This window comes from Sylvia atricapilla, chromosome 13 (assembly GCF_009819655.1).
Source record: "Sylvia atricapilla isolate bSylAtr1 chromosome 13, bSylAtr1.pri, whole genome shotgun sequence".
Taxonomy (NCBI): Eukaryota; Metazoa; Chordata; class Aves; order Passeriformes; family Sylviidae; genus Sylvia; species Sylvia atricapilla.
In genome coordinates this window covers 15,194,673-15,219,017 of record NC_089152.1, presented here as the reverse complement: position 1 = coordinate 15,219,017, position 24,345 = coordinate 15,194,673, and the positions used below count along the sequence as shown (strand labels likewise).

Below are 24,345 nucleotides of genomic sequence, written 5' to 3'. Positions count from 1 at the left end.
AAAAGGACTACAGTAATGTTCCAAGAAACCAGAATTTTAGAAGAAACTATTTTTAATAAGCAGCAGCAGCAGCAGCCATTGGTGTGTGCTGCTGTTCCTTTAAGAACACCCGCGTTCCTCACATGATCCAACCTCTGTCAGCTGAGGCGTTTGCTCTTGCCTCCAATGTCCTGCACGTGACAAACCTCCACTGCAGCCCCCAGCTTGTGCAGCTCACTCAGCCACAGCGTCTGCTTGGGAGACAGGCGGTCGTTGGGGCCCTTCACCTCCACCAGCTACAAGGAAAGGAGGACGGTTAGCAGGGTGTCCCTGGAGGAACTCAAGGATCATTAGTTCCCACACAAGAAGTATTTTTTTACAGCTGCTATTTGCACAAAAATAATCGAGATTTTAGCACAATGGAAGGTCTGGTGAGTGCTGAATTATTACCCCATATTTCAAAATTTAACTGTAAGAGAATGAAATTTTATATAGTAAATATTCACCAAAACACAGACAGAAGCCCTGGTGAATGAAGATCTCTCATACTGAAAAATCGATTGTCTCACCCTCACCTCTTCCAGCTGATACTGACAGCAACTTATTCAGGTGTTCTAGAGAACTAATTTCCGCTATTCAGCTCTGTATCATAAACACATAAATTGCTCAAACAGATGAGATGTACAATAGTCTTCTAGTAGCTATTCCACTATCACACAAGGCACCATCCATGACTGTTTACTCAACTTCTGTAGCAGACACAGACACAGTTGTAGACTCAAATAGTCCAGATCTCGTCTAAGTGGTGCCAGTAGAACTATTTGGTAACAACAGTCAACGTGTGGCTGATTGGTGACAGGTGCTTTACACTACGATTAATCCAAGGGCGTTTCTCCACCGGCCCTAGGCAGTGTTGATGGCTGCGGCTCCCTCCATTAAAGCTGCAGCTCAGCTGCCGGAGGAGCCGATAATCCCCACTGCTGCCTGCGGCGGGGCAGCCGAGCTGCACGTCTGACTCCACCACAGGAAATCACGATTTGTGTGGGCCGACATGTGCAAGGCTTTACAGGAGGGAAGGCAAGTGGGCCCCGAGTACCCCCGCGCCCCCACGCACCTTGAAGTGCCGGCTGTGGGAGCGCCACACGAGCAGGTCGGGCAGCCCCCCCCGGCAGTGCCGCAGGTCCCTGCAGAGCCGCCGGAAAACCCCGCTCAGAAACGCTCCTCCAAGGCAAGACACCAGGCTCTGCAAGAGAACGTTTGGGAATTGGTTGGGATTGGTTTCATTTCCTGCAGAACCGTTTCCCAATCCTCACAAGAATACTTACTGGAAGGCCCAGCTCAGCTCTGTTTAGTCTCGTGTAACAAGAAATAGAAATAGATGTTTTTTACATCGATTTCCCTGCTGTGTTCCCAGCTACTGTTGCAGGAAAAGTGACGGTGTGAGAAAATTGTAACACTACCTGTGCAGGCATCCCAATAATCCCAATTCCTCCCTCCCACCACCACTCTCCATCTGCCGTGGCTCAGTGCCCCAGTACAACCTGCGAGCACACTAAGGCCATGTGTAATGTAAGCCTAATTGGCGTGCCCATGCTGGGCAACAGTTACTTACCTGCACTTGCTGGAGGGAAATAAAACGTCCCCAGTTAACCAGGGCTGCAGCTTTTCCCTCCTGAGTGGTCCAGACTTCAGCAACCAATTTTGCCAGTGTCTCTGAGGAAGCTGTGTGAAGCTGCTGGAGTCTGGCCTCAATGACAGCCCTCCTGTTCTCATAAAAGCTGTCAGTGTATAAATCCAGGGGGGATGTCTGGATGAAAAGATAAATACAGCTCTCAGGAACTGCCACCACAGCAGCTATTCCCAGAATGACAATGTCCTTCTTCAGATTTTTCTTACCTACAAGGTCGCTCAAACACTGAGCTGATTTATCTTGAACATGCCCACCACATAAATAGTTATTAATAGGGAAGAATTTGCCTATGTTTAACACCCAGTGCCAGTGCAACAAACACTGGCCACATCTCGGCCTCTGTTCCGTTGTTCTGAACTCTAGACAGAGGTTTCCTTTAACAGACAAAGAATTCTGTGCATTCCCAGCGCTCTGAGCAGTATCGTTCCAGGCTGAATTTGGAATCAGGATGCTCAGGCACTGAGAGCAGTTTGAGGTGAAAGAACAAAGCCATGATTGGGGCGGATCCTCCTGCGCCCACAGGAAGAGCCCGGGGACGGCGCTGAACACATCAGGGTGTAAAAAGCCTGCAGCAATTCAGTTTTGACGCAGCTGAAGAGACAGGGCCCGAGAGCCAGCAGCTTTTCAAAAGCAAATGCAGAGTGCTTAGGAAACAGCCTCACAGAATGGCTGCCACACATAATCCCACAAAACACAGCCTAGGAATGAGAGAGAATCAGGTGTGAGCTGTCAGCTCATCACTGGTGATGCCTGAGGATCATCACAGCTTTGCTCTGCATTACTCAGCACAACAAGAGGAGCTATTTGTATGAATTCCATTTCACAGTTCTGTATGGCCTTTGGAGGTACAGCTGTCCCCTTCCTGTCCTCAGCTACAAGACACAAGCTTCAGATGGTGAAGAAAATTAAAGGCACAAGTTCACCTGGAATCATCGACCTTAGGGTGTTACAGGGAGCTGTTGGAGAGAGCTGTGTAATTTTGTTTGCTTGCTTCTTTGTCAAAAAGGAGGGATGATCCCAAAAAATGGTGGGGTGGGCGGGAGTATTAAAAAACCCGAGTTTAAAATAAGGCTTTTGGAAAGAAACAGACTTTATTTTTCCCCAATGGAACGTGTCATCTTCCAAGAAGAGGGACTAGGCTGGGGAACAGCAGTTTCTCCACTGGCCATCAAGGATATCTTGCCCAGTGGGCTCAGCTACAGGACACAAGCATTTAACCAGACCAGTCCCACCTTCTCTGACTGGGAATCCAGTCTGACACAGCTACTGGTTACTGAGGAGGCCCTTGACAATAAACCAAATATAATAAATAATGAAGTAAAGGAAACACCGAGATCTGTCTGGGAAGTCCCTTCAGAATAAAATGTTACTCTAATCCTAAGTAAGATTTTAACATGGTTACTGAGTCTACAGCAATGGGCAAATAAATTAAAGAAAGCCTTTCAAAATTACCTGATAGGAGTTTCTGAACACATCAGGTATGTCATCCATGAAAATGATATCCCACATTAGAATCCCATACAATGTAATAAACGTTGAGCCTTCCCCGTGAATACCTAAAAGGCAGAATTCATTAAAAATGGAAGCATTAATTTCTACAATGTCATATGAAGAGGTACTGAGTCATCACAACCCAAAGCAGAAATATGCCATGCTCAGGTTCATGGCCAGCTGCTGTCAGCACACATTCCCACTGCAGCTGCAAATGCAGTTCATTCTGCCCCATTCCCCTGGCCTGCTGCTCCCAGGCCACAGGCCTCCAGCTGCAGCACAGTTTCCATCCCTGCTTGCTGGGCTAACTCTAATTTTTAAAGACACAACTTTTTTAACATTAAAAAAAGATACAATATGGATGATGATAATAATATATTCAAAACATGATATATATTTATAGTATATAATTAGATATTGCATATAATATTATTCTAGGTACCTGTTTTATAGTAAATATTATATATTATGCCTTTTATATGCATATATATTTATATATGTAAATACTTATGTGTTCATGCATGTATACATGTGCTCCTACACACCTTTATATGTTCGTGCACATATATGAGCATGTGAAAACAACATGTCAAGGACACCAAGGAAGGCTTCTTTGAACATTTCAACACCAAAAGGAAAACTCAGGCTAATGTGGGTCTGCTGCTAAATGGAGGGGGGCCCTGACAACAGGGGACACAGCAGGGCTCTGGAACACCTTCCTTGCATTGGTCTTCACTGCTAGCTCTCAGGGACCTCTGATCCAGGAGACTTGGGGAAAGGAATGTTGGAAAACCTTCCCTTGGTTCAGGAGGACTTGCTTAGAGAACAGCAAGGCAAATCTGACATCCACGAGTCTATGTGCCTTTAGGGGATGCACCCAGAGGTGCTGAGAGCAAGGTGACACCATGGTGAAGTCACTAACCATCATCTTTGGAAGGTGTGGCCATCAGGAGAGGTGCCAGAAGCAAGCAAATGCCACCCATTCTGCAGAGTGGGAAAGGAGGACCCAGGGAAATCCTGACCAGTCAGCCTCACCTCAATCCCTGGAAAGGTGACAGAGTGCCTCACTCTGGGGGCCATCTCTGTCCACATGGATGACCAGAAGGTGATCATGAGTGGTCAGCATGGATTCACTACAGCTAAATAATGCCTGATGAACCTGACTGCCTTCTAAAAGTGCTGTGCACTGGAACAGGCTACCAGGGATGCTGTGGAGTCTCCCTCACTGGAGCTATTCCACAACAATCCTGTGCCACGTGCTCCTGAGTGACTCAGCTTGAGCAAGCAGGTTGGACCAGGTGACCCCACTGTGAGCCCTTCCAACCCAAACCATTCAGTGGTTCTGTGATTCTGTGAACATTCCTACATATATGTGTGATCATAGAGAGACATATATATGTATGACTGTATATATGTACATATGCAAACACAAGGAAACACTTTTTCACTGTGAAGGTGATGGAGCACTGGCACAGGCTGCCCAGACAGGCTGTGGACTCACTCTCCTTGGGGATACACTAAAGCTGGACATGGTGTGGGAGAGCTGGCTCTTGAGCTGAGGGTCAGACAAGGTGACCCCCAGAGCTCCCTGTCAAGCTCAGCCCCTCTGTGATGTGTGTTTGTCATTGGTCTGTTAGTACAATATATTATCAATAGTGGTGTATGTAATGTTACATGTCACACATACAGATCCCAGAAGCACTTTGGTAACAAAGTGAGGAATTAGAGGTGTTTGGGAAGGAAACAGAAGCAGCCTATAATCTGGCCTAATGAAATCAGTTAAAACTGGCCTGTTAACTAAACTACTAATAAATAGTTTCTTTACTTACTCCCACAGTTATTTTACTGCAAAATATCCCCAAACCAACAGTGCAGTTACCCTGATCGAAACCATTCCTCCTGTAATGAGTTAATGCCAGCTCCTCAACTGAGCACATGACTGTGGATACACTGCAGTCTTCACCTCCTTCTCCATCACCAATATCCTCCATGAGAAACACGGACTTTCCCATTCCTGTCTGAGGACACATCTTTCCACTGATTGTAACCTAAACATATTAAAACATCTGGTTACTCTCCAGCATCACACTTAAAAAGCTTTAGCCCAAAATCCCCTTTGCAGTTTTCTTAAAATTGGAACTAGGTTTGTTTCCAAAAATCAACTGAATAAAATTTAACCTGTCATTCCTGCCAAATCATCCTGTTCAGCTTTTAAAAACCGGCACATTTTTAAGAAAACAAATGTCTAGCAAAAATTCTGGGCAGATGGGAATGTAGCCTTTCTATCTGCAGGACCAGGAGCAAAACCACAGAAAACTGAGGAGACAGACTCTGGGCTGAGACAAAGATGGGCTGCAGGAAGACATGTGGTGAGGAGGCTGAGAAAGGGAGTGAGGCTCTGCTCTGATTTTGCCCAGACAGAATTATCTTTACAATGGTATGGAAAAGTTAGATTTTTTAAAAATCCATTCTAATGTGATGCAAGTGTCCCACACTGAAATAACATTGTGCATAACACATATTTAGAGTGCATAACTTCCAAAGGTTCCTAAAAGAACGGTGGCTTTTTTTTGCCATTAATCTACTGCTGACAACATGCTAAGGTTACTATTAGTTTTTCTAGCACATAGAATTCTTGGCCTGCAGCCACCAGAGCCAATGCACTGATCTGATCAGACTCTTCAGCCAGAAAGGCTCTGAGGACATTACTGCTAAATTAGTTGAGTTTATGGCTGATCACATCCATAACAAATACAAAGCAATGCAAATTAGATCAGTGCACAGCTGACTAACTTCAGATAAGAAGCTGACCAACGTAGAAGTATTTGATGACAAGAGGCTTTTGTTTTATAAACACATTTGTATTCCTTTCCCCGCACCATGTCAGTCAGAGGCTGGTGCACAGCACCTAACGAGTCTCCCAGATTACTTTTCCTTGTCAGAATAGCTCCCGAGTGGGTGCTCCCTCGCTTACGTGTGTGACATCATGCACGGTGAGGAGGGGCAGGTCCTGCAGCAGGCCCTGGAGCTGTCGGCAGCTGGGGGAGTCCCTGATGCGCAGGGCGCGCTGGCACAGCGACAGGCGGTGCCCGGTGCGCACGGCAGGGTCGGCCAGGCCCCTCCGGATACAGCCCACGGCCTGGCAAGGGACAAACAGCCATTACAGACACCTCTGCACGCCTCAGCAGCAGCTGATCTGAGCACACACACGTCAGGGGTAAGAGTGAACGGACAGGACAGGGCCACCCTGATAACCGATGGGAACTTCTAACCAAGGAGGAACATTTTGTACAAGGAGGCTTCTGGATTCAAATTTACACCAGTACAGTAAAAAAAAAAATTCCTCTCAATTTCTACTGATCAGTATAATTAAGGAAGTGGATTCATTTTGTTAGTTGAAACTAGTTGTCTGACTTTAGAATTCCTAATAAAACTGCATTTTTAGGAGACTGTACTCCACTGCTCTTTCCAGAAGAAATACGTATTAAAAATGTTTTCAGACAATGCCTGCAGTGTTCCCAGCATTCCAGCAGCAGTTGTGAAGATACCTTCTTAGTGTTTTTCAAGTGCTGATGTAAATTCAGAGCCAGCCGATCCCACCATCTCCCTCTGCTGTCAGCACAATACACTTCCTGGGCCAGGAGGCTCTGCAGCTGCTGCACTGCTTCCTGTGGCAATGGGATTGTACCTTTATTAATCGGGTTACAAAACCAAGTTCAAGTTACCTTGTCACTTTCCCTTCTAATTAATGAATACTACAAAAACTTTGTCTCTGGACAAACCAAACCCATTATTTACTCCACTACTCAGTATACCCATTTCAGATCCATACATGTATCTTAAAAACTCTAGAATAGAGATATTTTTATGTAACCTTAAAGGCTAGCTGCCAAAACCACAGTATTTTTATCCTTTCTGTGTCCCTTACTGTATACGAAAAAAATCTTAAGTATTCATTGCTTTTTTGCAGAAGTAAAGTCTTTTTCCAAATAATCTGATTTCCTTTAATATGTAAGTTAGAGGCCTATGGAGATGTTAAATCATCTCCAAAGATGAAACAAGCATATCACAGCAACAGTTTTATGGTATATTACATATAGTAAATCTTCAAAGCATAAGCAAAAATAAAAACAATTTTAAACTTTCTAAAGCAGTACTAAAAAACTGCTCTTTTTCCTTAAAAGTAACATGTTACTAGAACTGCAGCAAGCCCTGGCAAACATTATCACCATTTTTCAGCCACATCAGAAATGTAAACTGATGCACAAAAATTTAACACATATTTCTATCCATCTCACCACTTTACCTTATACTTGTGAAGCCTCTGCAGAATTTCAACCCCTTGAGAAAGGATTCTTGTGTACACCCAGCCAACTGTGAAACGTCGCAGGTAATCAGGTAAAGTTCTGTGATAGCTGAAAAACAAGAGCAGTTCACATCAATTGAATTATGTCAGTTTTACTAAGAATACTTAGACCTAAAGCATTTACCCAATTAAATGCCTTATATATAGCCACATTGATCTGAAATGAGTATCCCAGCTGCAAAGTCAAGAACCCAAAGGTAAGGCATTAGTTTGGCTTAGGGAGTAGGTAAAAGCTGCACTTGCACAGCATATTTTAGTTTCAACACCAGGAGAATGATCAGTTAATCAGTTTTACAACAGATGCAAAACATACATAAACTTGCTACATCATATTTTGTTACCAATTCATTCTTATAAGTCAGCAGTTTAACTTCAGAAACAAAGCTGAACTAAAGAAAAAGTCTTGAGCAGGGATTTCCTGCCATAAAAGAAGACTTAACATCTTTTCAGTAGGCACCTCTGTGTTTCAGGACAAAGTCTTTTGAATGTCTTGTTAAAATCAAAACAGATTTTTCCACTGTCCTCAGTGTAAAATGGAACAGATTTCTAAATTACCCTCTATGAATATTATTTTAAATCAGTTGTATGGAATTGAATATATGCCAAACATAAGGCTTTAACTTGTGGTGTATCATTAAGCCAGAAAGCAAAATAATTGAAAGAAAAATTGATGAGGAGCACTTCAAACCCAATACACGTTATTTCAGTTCTTAGATATTCAGTAACACTTCCTGAGCAACACCCACTTGGAAATCTAAAGACATGGATAACCCAGCATGTTTTCCCATAACATTTGCAACATCCTTTTGTTCACAGTCAATTTTAATTTCTGCTTATTGCCATTTGTTTGAAAGCCATTAAAAAAACCCCCAAAAACCTATTACAAGGGAAAAATAAGGCTCTTGTTCTCCTGCACTGGCACATAGAACAGAACTGCTTTATCAGGTTTAAATAACATCCTGAGTTGATAAGCCTCTCTCCAAAGGAAAAGCACCCAAGGTAAGATAATGCACTAAACTATTTCCAGTTCTCTACCTCAAAGAGGGGTGATTCTTCAATTCACTCCAGGTTTCTTTAGCACACAAATAGAGATGGTTAGCTTCTTCCCAGTTCCCATTTACCATTGCAGTGGCTATATCATTTGACAGATGAACAGCAGTTGTATACCTGTGGTAAAAAACCACAACCTTATTACACTTGAAAAGCATCTATAGTTGAAAGAAATAAATTCTTTCCCTTCCAGTCTCCAAAGACATTGAGCCATGCAGCCACCTTTATTCTTACTCTTGTAGGACTAGCAGAGTTTAAACTAGCAGAGAACATTATGTTTGAATTTACTTACCACTAGAGAATATTTTTGTTTAGCTCAGAATCAGCACAGCAAATGAAGAAAAGCTTCACGTGATCATGAAGAAAATAAACAAGCTATTCTGTTTCAAAATGCAAGCCACTGTGAAATACTGGTGGCTACCTCGATACAAAGATGTTCTTAAAACAGTTGCAAAATGAACACTTCTACGTATTTACATCTGGAGCTCTAAATTTGAATTCTTATTTGTCTGCACAAGTGCTGCAGTAAAGCTTTTCTAGAAATGAACAGATTTCCAAGTTGCCAAAGCTCTCCCTACCTGATGAGGTCCTCTCTGTCCTGGAAGACCTGTGTTTGCCTGTTTACTGTGTAACTGGGGAACACCATATGGCCCATGTTTGCCCTAAGGACTGTGGAGAGCAGGCCTTGCCCAGCACTGCCAGCCTCCTCCTCCTCCAGTGACTCAGGCAGAGAAAACAGCAGCAGGATTCGGGAAAAGACAGCCCGAGCATCTTTGCAGACCCTGACACATTTTCCAGCCAGGTCCTTCACCCTGGAAGGACAAATAAAAATATTGTAAGTGACTTGTCAAAATGAAAATATACGTAACGAAGCATAACTTTTTTTCAAGCCAATTAATGCAGAAACTTGATTTTCCTTGAACGCAGAGAGAATATGCAGTATAGTATTTACCCTTCTCTTTGACTCACTGTGAACTGAAATGTAATGCCACCCTTTTTATCAATAAATTTACTAAATGCCTTCCTCTCTTGAAAAGGCATCTAGATTTCAGTCATTTGAAGCACAGCTTCCATTTACCCTCAAAACTTAGCTTAAAAAGGTAAACATTTACCTTTTTAAAATCACTGTCCCAAGACCAGCCTGACTCCTGCTGAAGATCGAACGCTGTTTTGACAACTTCAGAAGATCATCCACAAGTTGCTGTTTCTGACCATTTGGGTTTGGCAAGTGAAAGATTTTTGCCAGTATTTTTAGCTCAGGGGCTGAAAGCAAATCCAACCCTTCACACAGGTCTTCCAATTCAGATTCTAAAAGTAAAATTATCCACATATTTTCATTGTGTTATAACACTCAAGCAACAGCTCACGGCACATTCAAACAACCTAGTGCTAATCTAATGGTTTAGGTTTGATGCCCAAAGGACAGGTTGGAAATAAAACCCCATAGACCAGTGTCTATAGAGCTGGTATTTGTTTATTTCAGGGCTCTATGTGAGGGGGATTTCTCCTCCCTACCCACCCACCTTCGTCAAGTGCTGTGGTACATTTATACAGTAAGTATTGCTCAGTGTTACTGTGTCACTACAACATCTTCACCTATGTGCCAGAATTCATTTACGTTGTATGATCTCACAGTTATTAGACAGTTCTTCTGCACTGTGCTTGCACTTCCCCAATCTGGGGGTCATTTGGGGTCTTTGATGAAGGCTTCCAAAGTCTTCTTCATATCTGAACTTTCCAACCTTGTCTTTGGAGCAAGCACAGGTGTGGTGTTCCTTAGTCTGTCTGGTCCTAACCAAACTAAATTCTTTATTATGTGGCTAATTGGCTTTACATTTGCCAATTTCTCATTAGCACTATACTTATCTATCTATAAAGCTATCCACCTAGTGAGGTGGGTTTTTTTCTTTTTTGTCTATTCAGCATTAAGCCACTAGTTAACCATATACTCCATTACATTGTATAGAAAGTTATTTATATCAGGTTGTATAGATGTAAAAGTTATTATTCAGGCTGTATAGGTATGAAAAGCTATGATTCAGGTTATATAGGTATAAAAGTCACGATTTAGGTTACATTGATATCAGGTTACAGAGATACATCAGGTTACATTAATATCTTATAATTCAAGCTATAGAAGCACCTTGTAACTGTGACCTAAGTTATACAGGCATTAGGTTCTTCAAAAATGTATTAACAATGCTATCTGGTTCACCCTGAAATTCTTCTGCACCTTCTTCTGGACCTTTTCACAGGTCTGCTTTGAAGGAATGGAAAAACCAGAAAAAGAACACCCTTTACAACTTTGAAACAACTGCAAAGATTAAAAAATTCTGTTAAGTTATAAAAAAATGCTGTTCAGAAAAAACTGGTCTTCTCTATTATCTAATTTGCACTATTTGTATTTTCACAAGACCACTCATCTACCTGAAGCCTTTTTTCTGCCCCAAGGCTCAGATAAGCATGTAGTGCATCGATCTCTAATATGATACAACTTCAGATTTTATTTGTAATAGTTTAAAGGTTTATTAATGCTGGCCTTACCTGTTTGTAGAAATCTGGCTTCAGCCAGTTCTTCAATTATTGGTGACAAATCCACACTTATCTCCCCATACTCTATTTTGTTCACCTTTAACCAGTTCAGCTTGCGTTGGAAAAGTCTCACATACAACTTCTGCCCACCAACTGCAAATTTTATTGAAAGCAGGGAAGGACAAAAAGAAGAGTAAATTCTAAACACAGTACTAGGCACAGTCACCACATTAACCAGAAAAATTGCTTTGATGATCTCTAAAACACTTTTTCAATCTCCCCATGTACAAGCAGACTTGGTAAATTACCAGACTTACCTTCTCACGTATTTAATAAGTTTATTAGAATCTTTAAGTTTTGTAGGTGGAAAAGTATTACCACATATTTTGTAGGCTATTTACATTACTAAAATGCATTTTGACATGCTTACCCTTCAAGAAATATTTAGTTTTATAGAAAAAGATAACTTCAGTTTTCAATCCTGCAATTTGTGTGGTTAAATAGGTCTTTTTGCTTTCTTAAACAGTCATTCAATAACCAAATATTTCATGCTAAGGAACAAAAGAAAATGTAGTCTGACAGAATAATTTCATAAGCATAGAATATATCTCTGAGCAGCATTCTTCAGGTTCTTATTTTTCCAAAGATAAGTCAAATTATATTAATATATCTACTGAAAACAATGAGGAAAAAAACTCCTATTCATTTGATTTTTATCAGAGAAGTATTATTTTAAAGTACTTTTTAAAAAGACTTTTTAAGTACTAACAATGCTGAAATTCAACAAAATAGCTTATTAAATTTCAGCTGAAAATAGTCTAGCTATTATTACTACATTCAACAACCTTTTGAATACTTAATTCAACCCCCATTAATTTCTAAATATTTTACCCCTGTCTGCTATTGCTTAACTGAAACTGATCATTAACAAAAAACCACTGAAACACTACGTGACCTAGATATACTTAAGAAATGGCAGATAAACTTTAAATGTTTGTTTAATAATTCTCCTGTCCTTATAAGACTTTTTCAGCCTTTTCTTTAGTAGAATCTTTCCAGGATCAGTTCACTGGGAGGACTACATTCAGACATAAAAGCTTGTCCTTTTCTCTGTGGGGTTATAACTCCTTTAAAGCCCCAGTTTTTATGGTTCTGGAGAAAGGAAAAAGGTTAACATGTGGACATTCTTCCTCCAGACCAAACCAGGGCTGCAATATTAATTTCATAATAAGCTTCATAAACTTACACTGAGTTAGAGACAACTCACTGAAGAATGATAGATATTTCAGAACAAAATAATTAAATACTGGCAAATACCTATATTCAAGCCACTTCATGGTACTAAGCAGGTATGTGGGCTTTTTTGTGTTATAATAGCTGAAAGCCAATGCTTGGGTAGAAACTTCTCACGTGGGACAGATAACTCATCTACCTGAACTTTTAAAGCATCCTGCCTGGTATTTCTTGAAGGCAGTGACATCCATCTGTCAGTTGTCCAGGATTTGTTATCTATTGACTTAGTGCTATCCTCTCACTTCTCACAGCTCAACTCCTGCATCTTTCCTACCCTGTAAGGAGAGATTGTTTCATCCATGACCCTCACATCCAGTGCAGACATGGATTTATCAGCACCATTTTGCAGTAATTCTTTCTGTGTTCCCAACTCACATGAGAGGGGAATTCTGAAATCACACCACCAAAAGAGGAACAAGAAGTCCTTTTATCTAACAGAACAAGCTCCTGTTATTGATCAGTGTTGCTCACACCCAGGGAACAGTGTGGAAATGGGGAAGGTGTATCTTGAACATCTCTAATTTTGGTGTTTGTCAAAGTAGCCAACACCTGCATACACCCCTGGCCTAACTGTGAGTTTATTCCTGGATCTTTGGATGTAAATGATGTGCATCTATTGCTTGTCTCAGAGAGCCAGTGACAAGTCCTTTGTTGCTTTCTTTCTTTATATATTCCCCTTTAACTACCACAATATAAGCAAGGCATTGCTAGGCTCCAAGATGTCACTACTGTAATATTATTATGGTCTGGGGTGCACCAATGGGCTCTGCAGGCCCCCTGAGGTTTGGCTGCTCGTGTCCATGGCCAGCTTAGATCCATTAGGATGCAAGCCAGGCTGCTGGCAGGGCTGTGTGAGGCTGTGTCCCCCCATTCTCTCAGGAACATGAGGAGAGTTTATTTACAAAAAGGCACTGAGGGGTACATCTCCTGAAAAAAGGGAGCTTCTTCCCTTAAAAAATTCATCAAGTTAAATTGTCATTTGATATGGCACTTCTCACATGAAACTATGTAACAATGCTCTTTACAAGAGGGAATATGGAAATGTACTTTTTTTTAAATAAAAAAGATACCTGATAAATTGTAGAACTTGGTTATGATGTTCAAATCTTGTTCATTAAATAGTCTGACATCATCTTCATTTTCCAATACTGCTCGCAGCACTACCAAAAAATTCTGGAGGTAGTATGGGTGTCTAGGAGAGCTGGGCACAGAGAGGACCTCATCTACTTTGTCTAGAATGTCCCCAGTGGAATCCTGAGGTTCTGCCTTTTCCACTGTTCCTAACAAAGTATGGTTCATTTCATTCTTAAAGTCTTCAAGAACTTCCACAGGAAGCACCTCTGCATCATCCCTGCTAAAGCAATTTTCTGTCCCACAGTTCACTTCTGCCTTTGAGGGAGTAACCTCAGTGTGAGGCTGAGTCTTGACTTCCAAATCACTGGTCAGCTCTGCTGAAGTATGGATGGCTGGAGACGTTTCAAATTTATCAGGGCTAAGTATCCCACCTTCAGACCTGCCTTCTGCTTTGGTCCTCCTCGTACCAGATGGGAACTTTTTGTCATTATTGTTATCAGCCAGTAAAGGTACTTGAACCATTTCCACAAGGTCTTTTTGTTTACATTTGTTTATTTCGTTTTGAAATTCAGGTTCCTTCTTTGAAAAATTTTGCTCCTGGTCCTCTCTGTGAGAAGGCTGATTTTCTTTCTGAGAACTCTGCCCAGCATCAATCTCATCATCATCATCATTTGGTGCTGCAGCACTTCCACAGGCACTGTGAAGAGCTGGAGGTGAAGAGTTGATCTCTTCATACAGGACCTGTTTTCCTCCCTGCAGGCAGCGTCTTCTGGACAGTTTTGAAGACAAGCTTCCCAAGGAGACTGTTCTAACTGCTCGAGCCTGGCATTCACTGCCAACACTAAAGGCTGAACTATTATTGCTAAAATAAGGACTAGTCTGTTGTGCTGCACCCCCTCCTGCTTTCAGCAAGTTACTTTTGGAAGGACTTGTTTCTAGATTTAAGAGTTTTTTTGAAAAATATGAGCTGGAATTATTGCTCAGGTTTGCATCTGGGGGACTCTTATTCCTAAAAGAATTCAATGTAGCATCAATGGCACCATTCTCACTACCGTTTCTCTGACATGTTTCATCAATGTGCTTATTTATTCCATATCTTGGCACCAATTGCCCACACATGGGACAGCTAATCTTGGCAGGGGGGACATTGTTAAAAAAAGAAGTAATAGAGGATGATGCTGAAGGTGTAGATGGTGCTCCTGTAACTTCCGCTTTTTTTGTTGTTTCTTTTTTCTTCTTATTTTTACTGACTGACAAACTTACTCGGGATCTTTTGATTCCTGAAGACCTAGCTTCTGCCATTACAAAACTTCACAGCAATTACATGGCACAGACAACTCCATTCAGGCCATATTTCTTTATTCTGTAATACTTAAAAGACTTTCCTTGGTTTTTCCTGTTCCATCTGTAATCCTCTGACATGCCTTGAAAAAAAACCAAAAAAACATTGAATGAGTGATCTTCTAAGATATCATATGCAACTGAGATGAAGAGAAGAGAAGCAGAGAAGTCAAGCAATCCTTAACTTACAGTGCTACTTTAACTTGCCTTACCAGGCAGGAAAGCACACCACAGGCAAGCTGAGCACTGTAGCTGCCTTTAAATGGCTTAATAAATGGAAAATTAATCTCAAGTTTCCATTTACTTGCATGACTTGCATCAGCAAGTGAACCTGGAATTCAAATAGGCAAGTCCTCTAATTTCCACAGAAGAATCAGAGTTGAAAGGCTTCTCTGGAGATCACCCAGTCCAACCCCCCTGCCCAGCAGGGTCACCTGGAGCAGGGGACACAGGAACATGTCCAGGTGGGTCTGGAATGTCTCCAGAGACGGAGACTCCATGACCACCCCGGGCAGCTCTCCCAGGGCTCTGCCACCCTCAGCGTGAAGTTCTTCCTCATGCTGAGGTGAAACTTCTTGTGTTTTAGTTTACGGCCATTGCTCCTCGTTCTGTCGCTGGGAACATTTTATCATCGTCTCGTTTGCTACGGACGGACTATTTTCGGTGCCAAGCACCGTCCCCAGAGCGCTCACCCTGCAGCCCTCACGCCCCGGCTGCCGTGCCTGCCGCAGCCCGTGGTGCGCCCGGGCCGAGCTCTGCCGGCGCCGGGGGTCAGGAGCTGCCGGCGGCTCCAGACGGCTCCAGGTGCTCGGGATGGCGGGGCCCAGCTTCCCGAGCTGTTCCCGGGGCCGCCATCCTGACGTGCCCGCCCCGCCACCGCCGCTCCCCGCGCTGGGACCCCCGAGGAAAGGGGCCCAGCCGGAGCCCCCCACAGCCCGCTCGGCCCGGCCCGGCCCGGCCCGGCCCGGTCCCCCGCCCTTCCCCACGCACCGGCAGCGCAGCCGCTCGCCTTCCCGGGGCCGTGCGGGGCCGTGCCGTGCCGTGCCGTGCCGTGCTGTACCGTGCCGTGCCGTGCCGTGCTGTGAGGGCCGGGCCGGGCCGTGAGGGCCGTGAGGGCAGGGCCGTGCCGTGCCGTGCGGGCCGCGGCTCCCGCCCGCCGCCAGGCCTGAGCAATGCAGCGCCGATGGCGGCACCGCCCCCGCAGCTCCCTCACGCACTGCGGGCTCTATGGCACACACCGCGCCCTTTCCAATCCGCGGATTTAAAGTTTCCTTTCACGACAAGGCTGAGGTCCACAGGAGCAGCAACTGCAGGTTTCTTTTGTTGGGGGTGAGTTTTTTGGGGTTTTTTGTTCGCTCGTTGCAAATAGTGAAATATTTTCACCCTGAGAATTATGGTTTGTATGGAGTCTGAAAACGGTGCTGGTATGGGAGATGATGCCCCTGACTGGTAAAAACAAGCACGAAGAGAAGGGAGCTGATCCGTGCCTGTCAGTGTGTGCAGGGAGCTGCCGGGGCCGGGCCCAGGCTGTGCCCGTGTCAGACTGAGCGTGAGGAACAATTTATTTACTGTGCAGGTGACTGAGCGCTGGAGCCGGCTGCCCAGAGAGGGGGGAGAGTGTGGAGTCTCCCACTGGAGCTATTCCACAACAATCCTGTGCCATGTGCTCTGGGATGACCCTGCCTGAGCAGGGAGGCTGGAGCAGATGACTCCACTGAGTCCCTTCCAACCTGAACCATTCTTGGACTCAGCCTAAATTAAAAGATGCCATTTCCTACCTCTGGGTTACCACAGGCTTAAAAATCTTTTGTGTCCTCCTTTTTTTGCCAATCACAATTTTAAAATATAATTTCTATAATTTAAATGCTTGGATACATCTTAAGTTCTTCAATAAATGCAGCTCCTCCTGCTATAGATCCAGAGCTATTACAACAGCAGATAGAAAGCTCTGGGCTATAGATTAAAGATCTATACAGTCACAGCACATGTCAAGTATTTTACACCATTACATATCTGCCCACATCAAGAACCTTTCTTTTTGGAATAAATCAGAGTTCTAGGGTAGAAAATAAGAGTAAAATCTACAGAAAACTGTCTGAACATCACCTCAGAAGTCCACAAAGTATTTTAAAGATCAACACAGAATAAAAACTACTCAAAATCAGAAAAAAAAATTTAATATATACAAGATGCAACCTATAAAAAACTACAACTTCAGTTTATGAACAGAGATTGCTTTCTCCTTCTTCTGTTTCTTCTTTAATTTGGCATCTTTGATTTGCATTCTCACTTGATCTTGTAGCTGAGAAAAGAAGGCCTGGGATGATTTCAAGGCCTTGTCTTTACCTTCATCCTGTCATTGGACAAAATATTTGTTATAACCAAGAAATATACAAACAAGCACCATTATATTAACTACTAGATACTCAAGCATAATGGTATTTGACTTTAAAAAGATCTGGTAACTGAGTTTCCATGGGTATTTTTCACCACTCCTGCTATCTAAAGACATAAAGATGACATTATTTTCCTAAGTAGCAATTAGCACGATAGGTAAGAGCAGGCATCAAGAACAGATCCTTGCACATCATGAACTACAACTGGGCATCTGTATTTTGTGCTCAACCTGCCTTTTGAAAAGGTAAGTACAAACATCTGGAAATAATGGAGTTATTTTTCCTATTAGTTTCTAATACTTCAAGGTTTCAGAGATTTTTAGTTTAATTTAAAAGGCACCATAAGTGGTGCACAAGGTTACTGTTTTATAGCATACAAAACAATATCAATCTGATGAGACAGGAAAGGCTCCACAATAAGGACAAAGTTAAATAGGAACCAGTAAAGTTACCCAAAAGTTGAAACCAGTTTAAGTTACCCAAAACTTACACAGAACACAGAAACCTCAATGTGAATTCAAGTAACCCCACCTGATGAAGCGGAATGGTTAAATGCAGGAAATAAAGAACATGTCTTAGTATTTGCAGGAACATCACCTTGTGAACTTAGAAATAAATAGAAAAGTAACACCTCACAGGAGGTGGTGTTCTCCCTGATGAACATACTTTTATATACAGTAATTGTATCATACAGCTTTTTCATATTTTTCCAACCTTATACTTGTAAATATTTGAAATGAAGTTTCCTTTCTTCTCTAGCAAAAAAAAAATATCTATCCTTGGGATTTTAGTCTTACCTTGAGCAGAGATGCTTTGCCTTCTTTGGTAAGCCTTTTTAGTTTTGCTGCAGCAGCCTTTTTGCTAAGTTTTGTGCCTTGTTCTGGTTTCATCTTTTCAAGAAGCTTTTCACGTTTCTCCTTTTCCCTTCGCCTCATACGTTTACGGAGCTTTTTCCTTCTTAGTTCTCGTTTTTTGTCTGTGGGAGTCTTTTCTGCATCTGTTTTTACATCACCAGCTTTGTTCTTTTCCTATATAGAGCCATAACAGTGCAAAAAACAAGACTCACTTCACAGAACTCAAATCTGTCTCAGCGTTTCCATTATTTCAAGTGCCAGCTCAGGATAAGGCAAAGGCCAAAAACTGACAAAAGCTGGGAAATGCAATTTAAACAACTGATCCAGGACATGCTAATTGCTCTGCTCCACTGTCATTTAACTTTCCCCCTCTCAATACCCATAAAAATGTCGGGACAACTATGTCCATCACATAACAGTCAAGATCATAACCAAAGCATAATATTATGGCCTACTGGAGCCAAATAAAATTTACTCTTTTCCCAGTCAGAAAAAAAAACACCCCCCCCCCCCAAAAAAAACAACCCACACCACAACAACAACAACAAAACCACCCACCCCAAGAAAACCCAAACCAAACCAAAAAATCCCACCTCAGGCCCCCAAACTTCCCAAGAACCACCAATGCTAAAATTTTAGGCAAAAAAGTCCACAAGGTGAGGAACCACCCACTGGGATGGGAAGGGCAGAATTCCCACTGATCTGACAGACAGTGCATCCTTCTATAAACCACAGATCCTTTCCCTTATGCCAGTTTCTATTTACCTTGATCTCCTCTGGGGCTAAGAGAGCAGCATCACTAACAGCAACTGGTGCTACTTCTTCCATACTTATAGCTGGAAGGTTTGAAACAATCTTAACTTCTGGCACGGGCTGGAAATAAGGAGACACATTCAGCAGTGAGCACAGCATCTCAGCAGCTGATAGACAACTGAAGATCACAAGTATCTGGGTTTGTTTCGAGGCTATCACAGGGCATTTAATATGAAAGAAGAATGAGCTTAGTGAACACCAATGGTTACTTTGCTTTCCATTTCTGGAATTTATTTTAAAGTATCCAGTTTAAAAAAAAAAAAAGGAGAAAGCCACCAAACTTATGAAACTTATGCACTTACTGGTTTGGGTGTGAAGTGGAAATTACAAAGTGCATCCAGCTTCTGGAAGAGTGAGTCCATCATTTCCTGAATTTCTTTGTGTTCAGGATTTTCCTCCTCTTCAGTCTTTTGCTGCATTAAAAAATGCAATATAACTGTAACATTGGCTATTTGACTTTAGCAAGACTGGAAACAACACAACTTACAATTCAAAGCCCTTTCACTGGTGAACACTCAGAGAAAGACTAAACTACTTCCACTCTGAAAGAGTATAAATGAACACACAAGAGTACATGGTGTGAACCTCAAACCCAAAGGAAAGGAATTGTTGATGTTACCTGCTGAAGTTTCACATACTCTTGCTCGTAGATTTCAGCGAGACTCAGCTTACTCTTCTCATGATCCAAACTGATCCTCTTCTTGTACTCAAAAGCTTCCTCTTTGGGTTTTTCTTTTGGTACTACATCATCCCATGCCTGAGAAAGTCATAAAGGAATGACCAAAAGCAACTACAGTCAAGTACCAGCTACATCTTATGTAGAACATTTTTCAATTATTTATCTGGCACATTAACTAGTTTATGCATGTAGCTGCCCAGGACTCTTCAAGTTTTGCACTTTCATTTGAAAGAAAACAAAAGTAATAAAAGTTACAGCTCTGCTTGTGTCCTTGGTTTTAGTGAATGAAGGCAAAAACTATAACAAGTTACAAACTCTTGCCCATCTTTTTTAGTTCAAACAACAGTAAGGCTCAACAAGCTGTGAGATACAAATTTTCTGTCAGTGGCTTTGAAGCAAAATGAAGCAAACTACTGAGTTTTTGGTCAGTGTTCTGAATGCTCAGAGCAGTAGTTATGGTAAAAAACCAACACTTACAGGCTGGCTTTATATTCCAAATAAACTCCTTACAGTTTTATCTACACACATTCATGTTTTGAAGTGCAGCAAAACTTGGCATATAACAGGGATATAAAAATAGGTCTCCTTAGAAATCTAAAGACATATTCATCAAGACAAAAGGACAAAAGTCACAGGAATCAAGAAAATTCTACACCTAACACTGGAAATGCTTCAGACTCATCCTTGGAATGTGCTCTGTGAATCAAGTCTATGAACAACATAAGGAGGAACAGGTAAGATAATATTAACCTCATCCAATATTCTCTGTTTAATGATATCTTCAAGCTGAAAAGTAGTTTCTTCTGTGATCACAGGTGCTGAAAGGAAAAAGCAAAGAATTTTAAGATTAATGTTTCTCCAGCAAGAAATAGTTCTTGTTCTATAAACTACAAAAATATAAAGTAAAGCCTTCACAAACATGTAGCAATTGAAGGTGAAGTAAGTAAATATAAGTAAATTTAAGTCATCTTACGTAAGGCTGATAAATTACCAGATCTGCCACCAAAGTTATAAAATTCAGGTAAATTAAAAACTAACATAAAATTTATAATTTTGTGTAGTTTCTACTGTGAAAATGCACAACCTCAAAATCACACCAAGAAGTTGAACCTGGTGTCCTGTTACCCTGCTCTTGAGTCACAGGTGTTTTCAGCATGGTCCACAAGGTGCTGTGGGCCAAGCCCTGTCCCTCTCCTTACCCATTCGCACTGCGTGGTCAAAAAGGACTGTTTCTTCCAAAAGGCTGTTCTCAGGGCGTTTGTGCCCTGTCACTTCTCCTTTAAGCTGCCAAGGTTTCTCCTCTAGCAGTGCTTCTTCCAAGCTTTTTATTTTTTTGCTCATCTGGAAAACACAGTTTCCAAGGAAGTTTAAAACAGAGCTCACTCGTAAACTCACAGCAAAAAATTAGTGTTTATTTCAGGTATGTGAGGGAATATATGATTTCAGATGTATCTGTGTAGATAAACTATGTGCTTTCCTTAAATTTTACATACTCTCTTTGTATTTGCTGGTCTCTGAACAAATGACATAGCCAGGAAAAAAACACTATTTGCCACTGTTTTGAAGTATTAGCCAACTAAAATATGAACAAAACCAAAAGAAAACCAAAGCAAAATTACCTTTTCCTGTCTCTTCTCAAATGATGACTTTATTTCACTGGGACTGATGCCCTTCTCTGATTGCACTTCAGTTACATCTTCTGTTTCACTGTCATCTGGCAAACTAAAAGTTACTTTTTTAGAAGCTTCTTTACTTCTCATGTGCTCCACCATTTCATCCATATCCTCAAACCTGTAACAATAACATTTAATACAAAATAAATGTTAAGAAACCTTTACAATTTTTCACATTAAAATATTGCAGCCCTTAGATGTTTACCTGTTACAACTTACAGTTTATAACAGGTCTCAAAGGACCCCAAAGGTAAAAGGACACTAAGGAAGCTTCTGGATAGTAAAAATAACTTTGAACAACTCTTAAATGCTTTAATCAAATAAAGATCAAGGGAAAATATTTCAAAAAATTAAATAAGCTGATTTCACATCAGGTGACAACACAAACCATGAACATACAACAGTTAACTGAGAATGGCAAACTATGACCAGAGTGAGCGTTGTCAGTATTTTCTGCTTTAGTGCAAAATTTTGAGGACATTTTACCTGCACTTTACTTACTCAGACATACTTTCTTCATTTTGCTCTTCAATAGCACTGTCTGCTTCCTCTTCCTGATCCTCTTCAGCATCATTAGCTACTAAATCATCATCACCATCATCATCATCAACTGGATCAAAGAAATCTTTGTATGTGACATCTCTAGAACTTTTAATTGGCTAAAAAGGTGAGAGGGAAAGAAAAAAGCAAACATCAAACCACAGCTGTTAAGACTGACAGAAATCAAAGGGTATCCTGTCTTTTAAAGTCTTTAGTGCCTGGGCAACAGCACTACTCGTGTAACAGTAATTCAGGTTAGTGATGCATTAACCTGTGCATCATGGTAAAACTGATTTCTTTTCCTGGTATTTACAATTCTCTACCACTTACACATACAGAAGTCAAGGAGCTGTAAATTTTGCCAAACACTTGTTGGAATGCACACTAATTCCCTGGGTATATCTCTTACTTGTAGTGAGAATAGCTGGTAATATTAAGTAATTAAGTACTTATTTTTGAATCAATTACTCATCAATTTAAGCTTTATCAGAGTTACAAGGCCATGTCCCTGGAAAAAGCCCTTTGCTCTGCATCAGCCACCTCAGTGATCTTTAACTGCCAGATGCTGAGTGACAAATCTTTTTCATTTGCTGGGTCGCCTATTCTGCAATTCTTCCAAGGTCCCTGATTTTCTGAGGGAACAGTTTCTTCCATAATTCATGTAAAAGCCCAAGGCTTTGTAAGGAGAGACTGGAATAGCAGGATGCTACGTCCTTCTACACCAGGAAATTTTCTTACCAGGTATTCATTGTTAAAGTAAAGCTTCAGAAGTAATCATTAGTCACCTAAACAAATGTAACTTGGCAGTTTCTACACAGTGTTAAACACTTAATGGCCATCCTAACAGATGTCAGATTTTGATTTAAAGGAAAAGAAATACCACAAAACTGTTTTATTGATATTCTTACTTTAGCTTCTTCAGAGTCTTCCTCATCATCTGAGATAATGTCTTCAAAATAATTAATTTCTTCTTCTTCTTCATCCTCCTCATCTTCCTTCTCTGCATGTTCTAAAAAAGCTTCCATCTCAGCCAGCTTGAAAAACTTGTCATCCACTACAGATTTTCTTCCCTTTTTTCGCAATGTGGTTTCCTTGGCTGTTTTAGCTTGTTGCTCCAGTGCTTCAATATCGAAGTCAATATCAGAATCCTCATCACTGTTTTTCTGCATTATGCTTTCACTGAGTTTACTTTGCTTTCCTTTAGCTTTAGTTTTATCTTTATCTTTTGTATTAACATTCATCTGTTCACTTTCTACTTCCATTATGCTGTCTTCCAGCTCCTTGTCACTGCTGGTCTCTGCATCAGTACCATCCTCTTCCTGGTCTGAGAGAAGGCAAAGATCTTCATCCTTGGCATCCCTTGCAATGGATTTCTTGAAGAAATCGAGAACTGCATTGTTCCGGAGCTCTAGTTGCTGCCAAATCTGTTCTTCATCAAAATTTTCTATCACCAGCTCTTTTAGTGGCCCCGCACGGACTATGTTACTTCCTTTATTCAAATCGTAGAGAGTCTTTGTCATTGCTCTGAACTCGGCAGCCAGTCCATCCTGCACACTAAGAGCAGAAAAATAAAAGAGCTCAACACTTTCCATTAAGTCAATCACACGGTCACAGTGCTGCCCTTGTTGTATCTGCTCTGGTACTCTCGTGCTACAGAACAGCACCTTTCAAGAGTTACTGCTGTGGCTTAACTTTCCACGCATCTCTTGGAGTACTGCTGCTACACATTCATAGGAAAAAAAGACAAAATTCTTAATCCTTTCAGCGTCATTACACCTCGTGTATGAAGTAGCAGCTGGACAGAAAAATCCAGCTTTTTACAGCTGCATCTTACAATACGTTGATCTTATTTAAGCACTCCAGACATTTTGGAGAAGTAAACAGTACAGCAGTAACACCTCAATCGTCCAAGAGCCAGATCTCAGGTTTCAAAGAGGTAACTGCCCTTCTCCAGCGCCTCACCCCTCAACTTTTACACCTGGGCAGTGTCCTCCAGGTTTTTCTCTAGGCTACCAACGCCTCCGCCCGCCGCCCCGCGGTACCTGAGGAAGCGCTCGGGGCGCGCCGCCGCCGCTCCGGCCACCCTGAGGCACGTCTGGATGCTCTGGATGGCGGCGCTGCCCGGGATGCCCGGCACGGCCGCCATCGCCCCGCGCACACGTGGGTCCCGGCACCGCCTCCGCCGCGCGGCCCAGCGCTCCGGCCCGGGCGGCTCCCGCGCCCGCCGCCAAGGTTCCGCACACACTGGTTCCGCCCGCGGAGCTGTGCCCCGCCCCGCTGGCCGAGCCACGGCATTCCCACCTCCCGAGCCCCGGCATCCCCGCCTCCTGAGCCAAAGCATCCCGGCTCCTGGCCCAGCTCTTGCTTGTAAGCCGCGTTATCCCAGAACCCAAAGCTGGGGTTATGCCCGATGGCAGCTGCTTCCGGCCCTGGGAAGGGCGCGGTGTTGCTGTGGACTGGGATGTGCATCAGCACTGGGAAACCTGCTCTAAAGATAGTGAAGCTACAGTCATCTTACTTCACAGTTTTGAGTCTCTGACCTAGATACAAGGGCTATTTTGGAACCGCACATTT

General features: G+C 42.2%; 2 protein-coding genes across 3 annotated transcripts; both read right to left on the bottom strand.

Annotated features, from left to right (window-relative positions):
- Positions 1–34: 34 nt before the first annotated feature.
- On the bottom strand, positions 35–15,860 carry FAN1 (FANCD2 and FANCI associated nuclease 1). 2 transcript variants are annotated; one of them, XM_066328560.1, is made up of 14 exons: positions 15,807–15,860; positions 13,472–14,899; positions 11,121–11,261; positions 9,689–9,884; positions 9,155–9,388; positions 8,562–8,693; positions 7,467–7,575; positions 6,709–6,828; positions 6,135–6,299; positions 5,040–5,208; positions 3,122–3,225; positions 1,592–1,786; positions 1,094–1,222; positions 35–275 (listed from the first exon to the last, which is right to left on the bottom strand). In XM_066328560.1, the coding sequence occupies exons 2-14, from the start codon at positions 14,775–14,777 to the stop codon at positions 138–140; spliced, it is 3,138 nt and encodes a 1,045-aa protein (XP_066184657.1). In that variant the 5' UTR covers positions 14,778–14,899; positions 15,807–15,860; the 3' UTR covers positions 35–137. The 2 variants fall into 2 exon arrangements, with proteins under 2 accessions (XP_066184657.1, XP_066184658.1); XM_066328561.1 differs by lacking the exon at positions 6,135–6,299.
- Positions 15,861–16,926: 1,066 nt separating this feature from the next.
- Positions 16,927–23,942, bottom strand: MPHOSPH10 (M-phase phosphoprotein 10). Its single transcript, XM_066328559.1, has 11 exons — positions 23,814–23,942; positions 22,680–23,325; positions 21,733–21,890; positions 21,178–21,349; positions 20,758–20,899; positions 20,309–20,376; positions 19,499–19,636; positions 19,182–19,292; positions 18,832–18,939; positions 18,010–18,240; positions 16,927–17,169 (listed from the first exon to the last, which is right to left on the bottom strand). Exons 1-11 carry the CDS (start codon positions 23,915–23,917, stop codon positions 17,023–17,025), a joined length of 2,025 nt encoding a protein of 674 aa, XP_066184656.1. The 5' UTR covers positions 23,918–23,942; the 3' UTR covers positions 16,927–17,022.
- Positions 23,943–24,345: the final 403 nt, after the last annotated feature.

Coding starts and splice junctions, on each gene's coding strand:
- FAN1 (XM_066328560.1), bottom strand. CDS start 14,777: ATGGCAGAAGCTAGGTCTTCAGGAATCAAAAGATCCCGAGTAAGTTTG. Junction 3,226..5,039: donor GAGGAATGGTTTCGATCAGG/GTAACTGCACTG, acceptor TCTGCCTTTTAG/GTATTCACGGGGAAGGCTCA. Junction 1,223..1,591: donor TTTCCCTCCAGCAAGTGCAG/GTAAGTAACTGT, acceptor GTTCTCTTGCAG/AGCCTGGTGTCTTGCCTTGG.
- MPHOSPH10 (XM_066328559.1), bottom strand. CDS start 23,917: ATGGCGGCCGTGCCGGGCATCCCGGGCAGCGCCGCCATCCAGAGCATC. Junction 19,293..19,498: donor AGTATGTGAAACTTCAGCAG/GTAACATCAACA, acceptor TTTTTAATGCAG/CAAAAGACTGAAGAGGAGGA. Junction 17,170..18,009: donor GCAAAGCATCTCTGCTCAAG/GTAAGACTAAAA, acceptor GTCCAATGACAG/GATGAAGGTAAAGACAAGGC.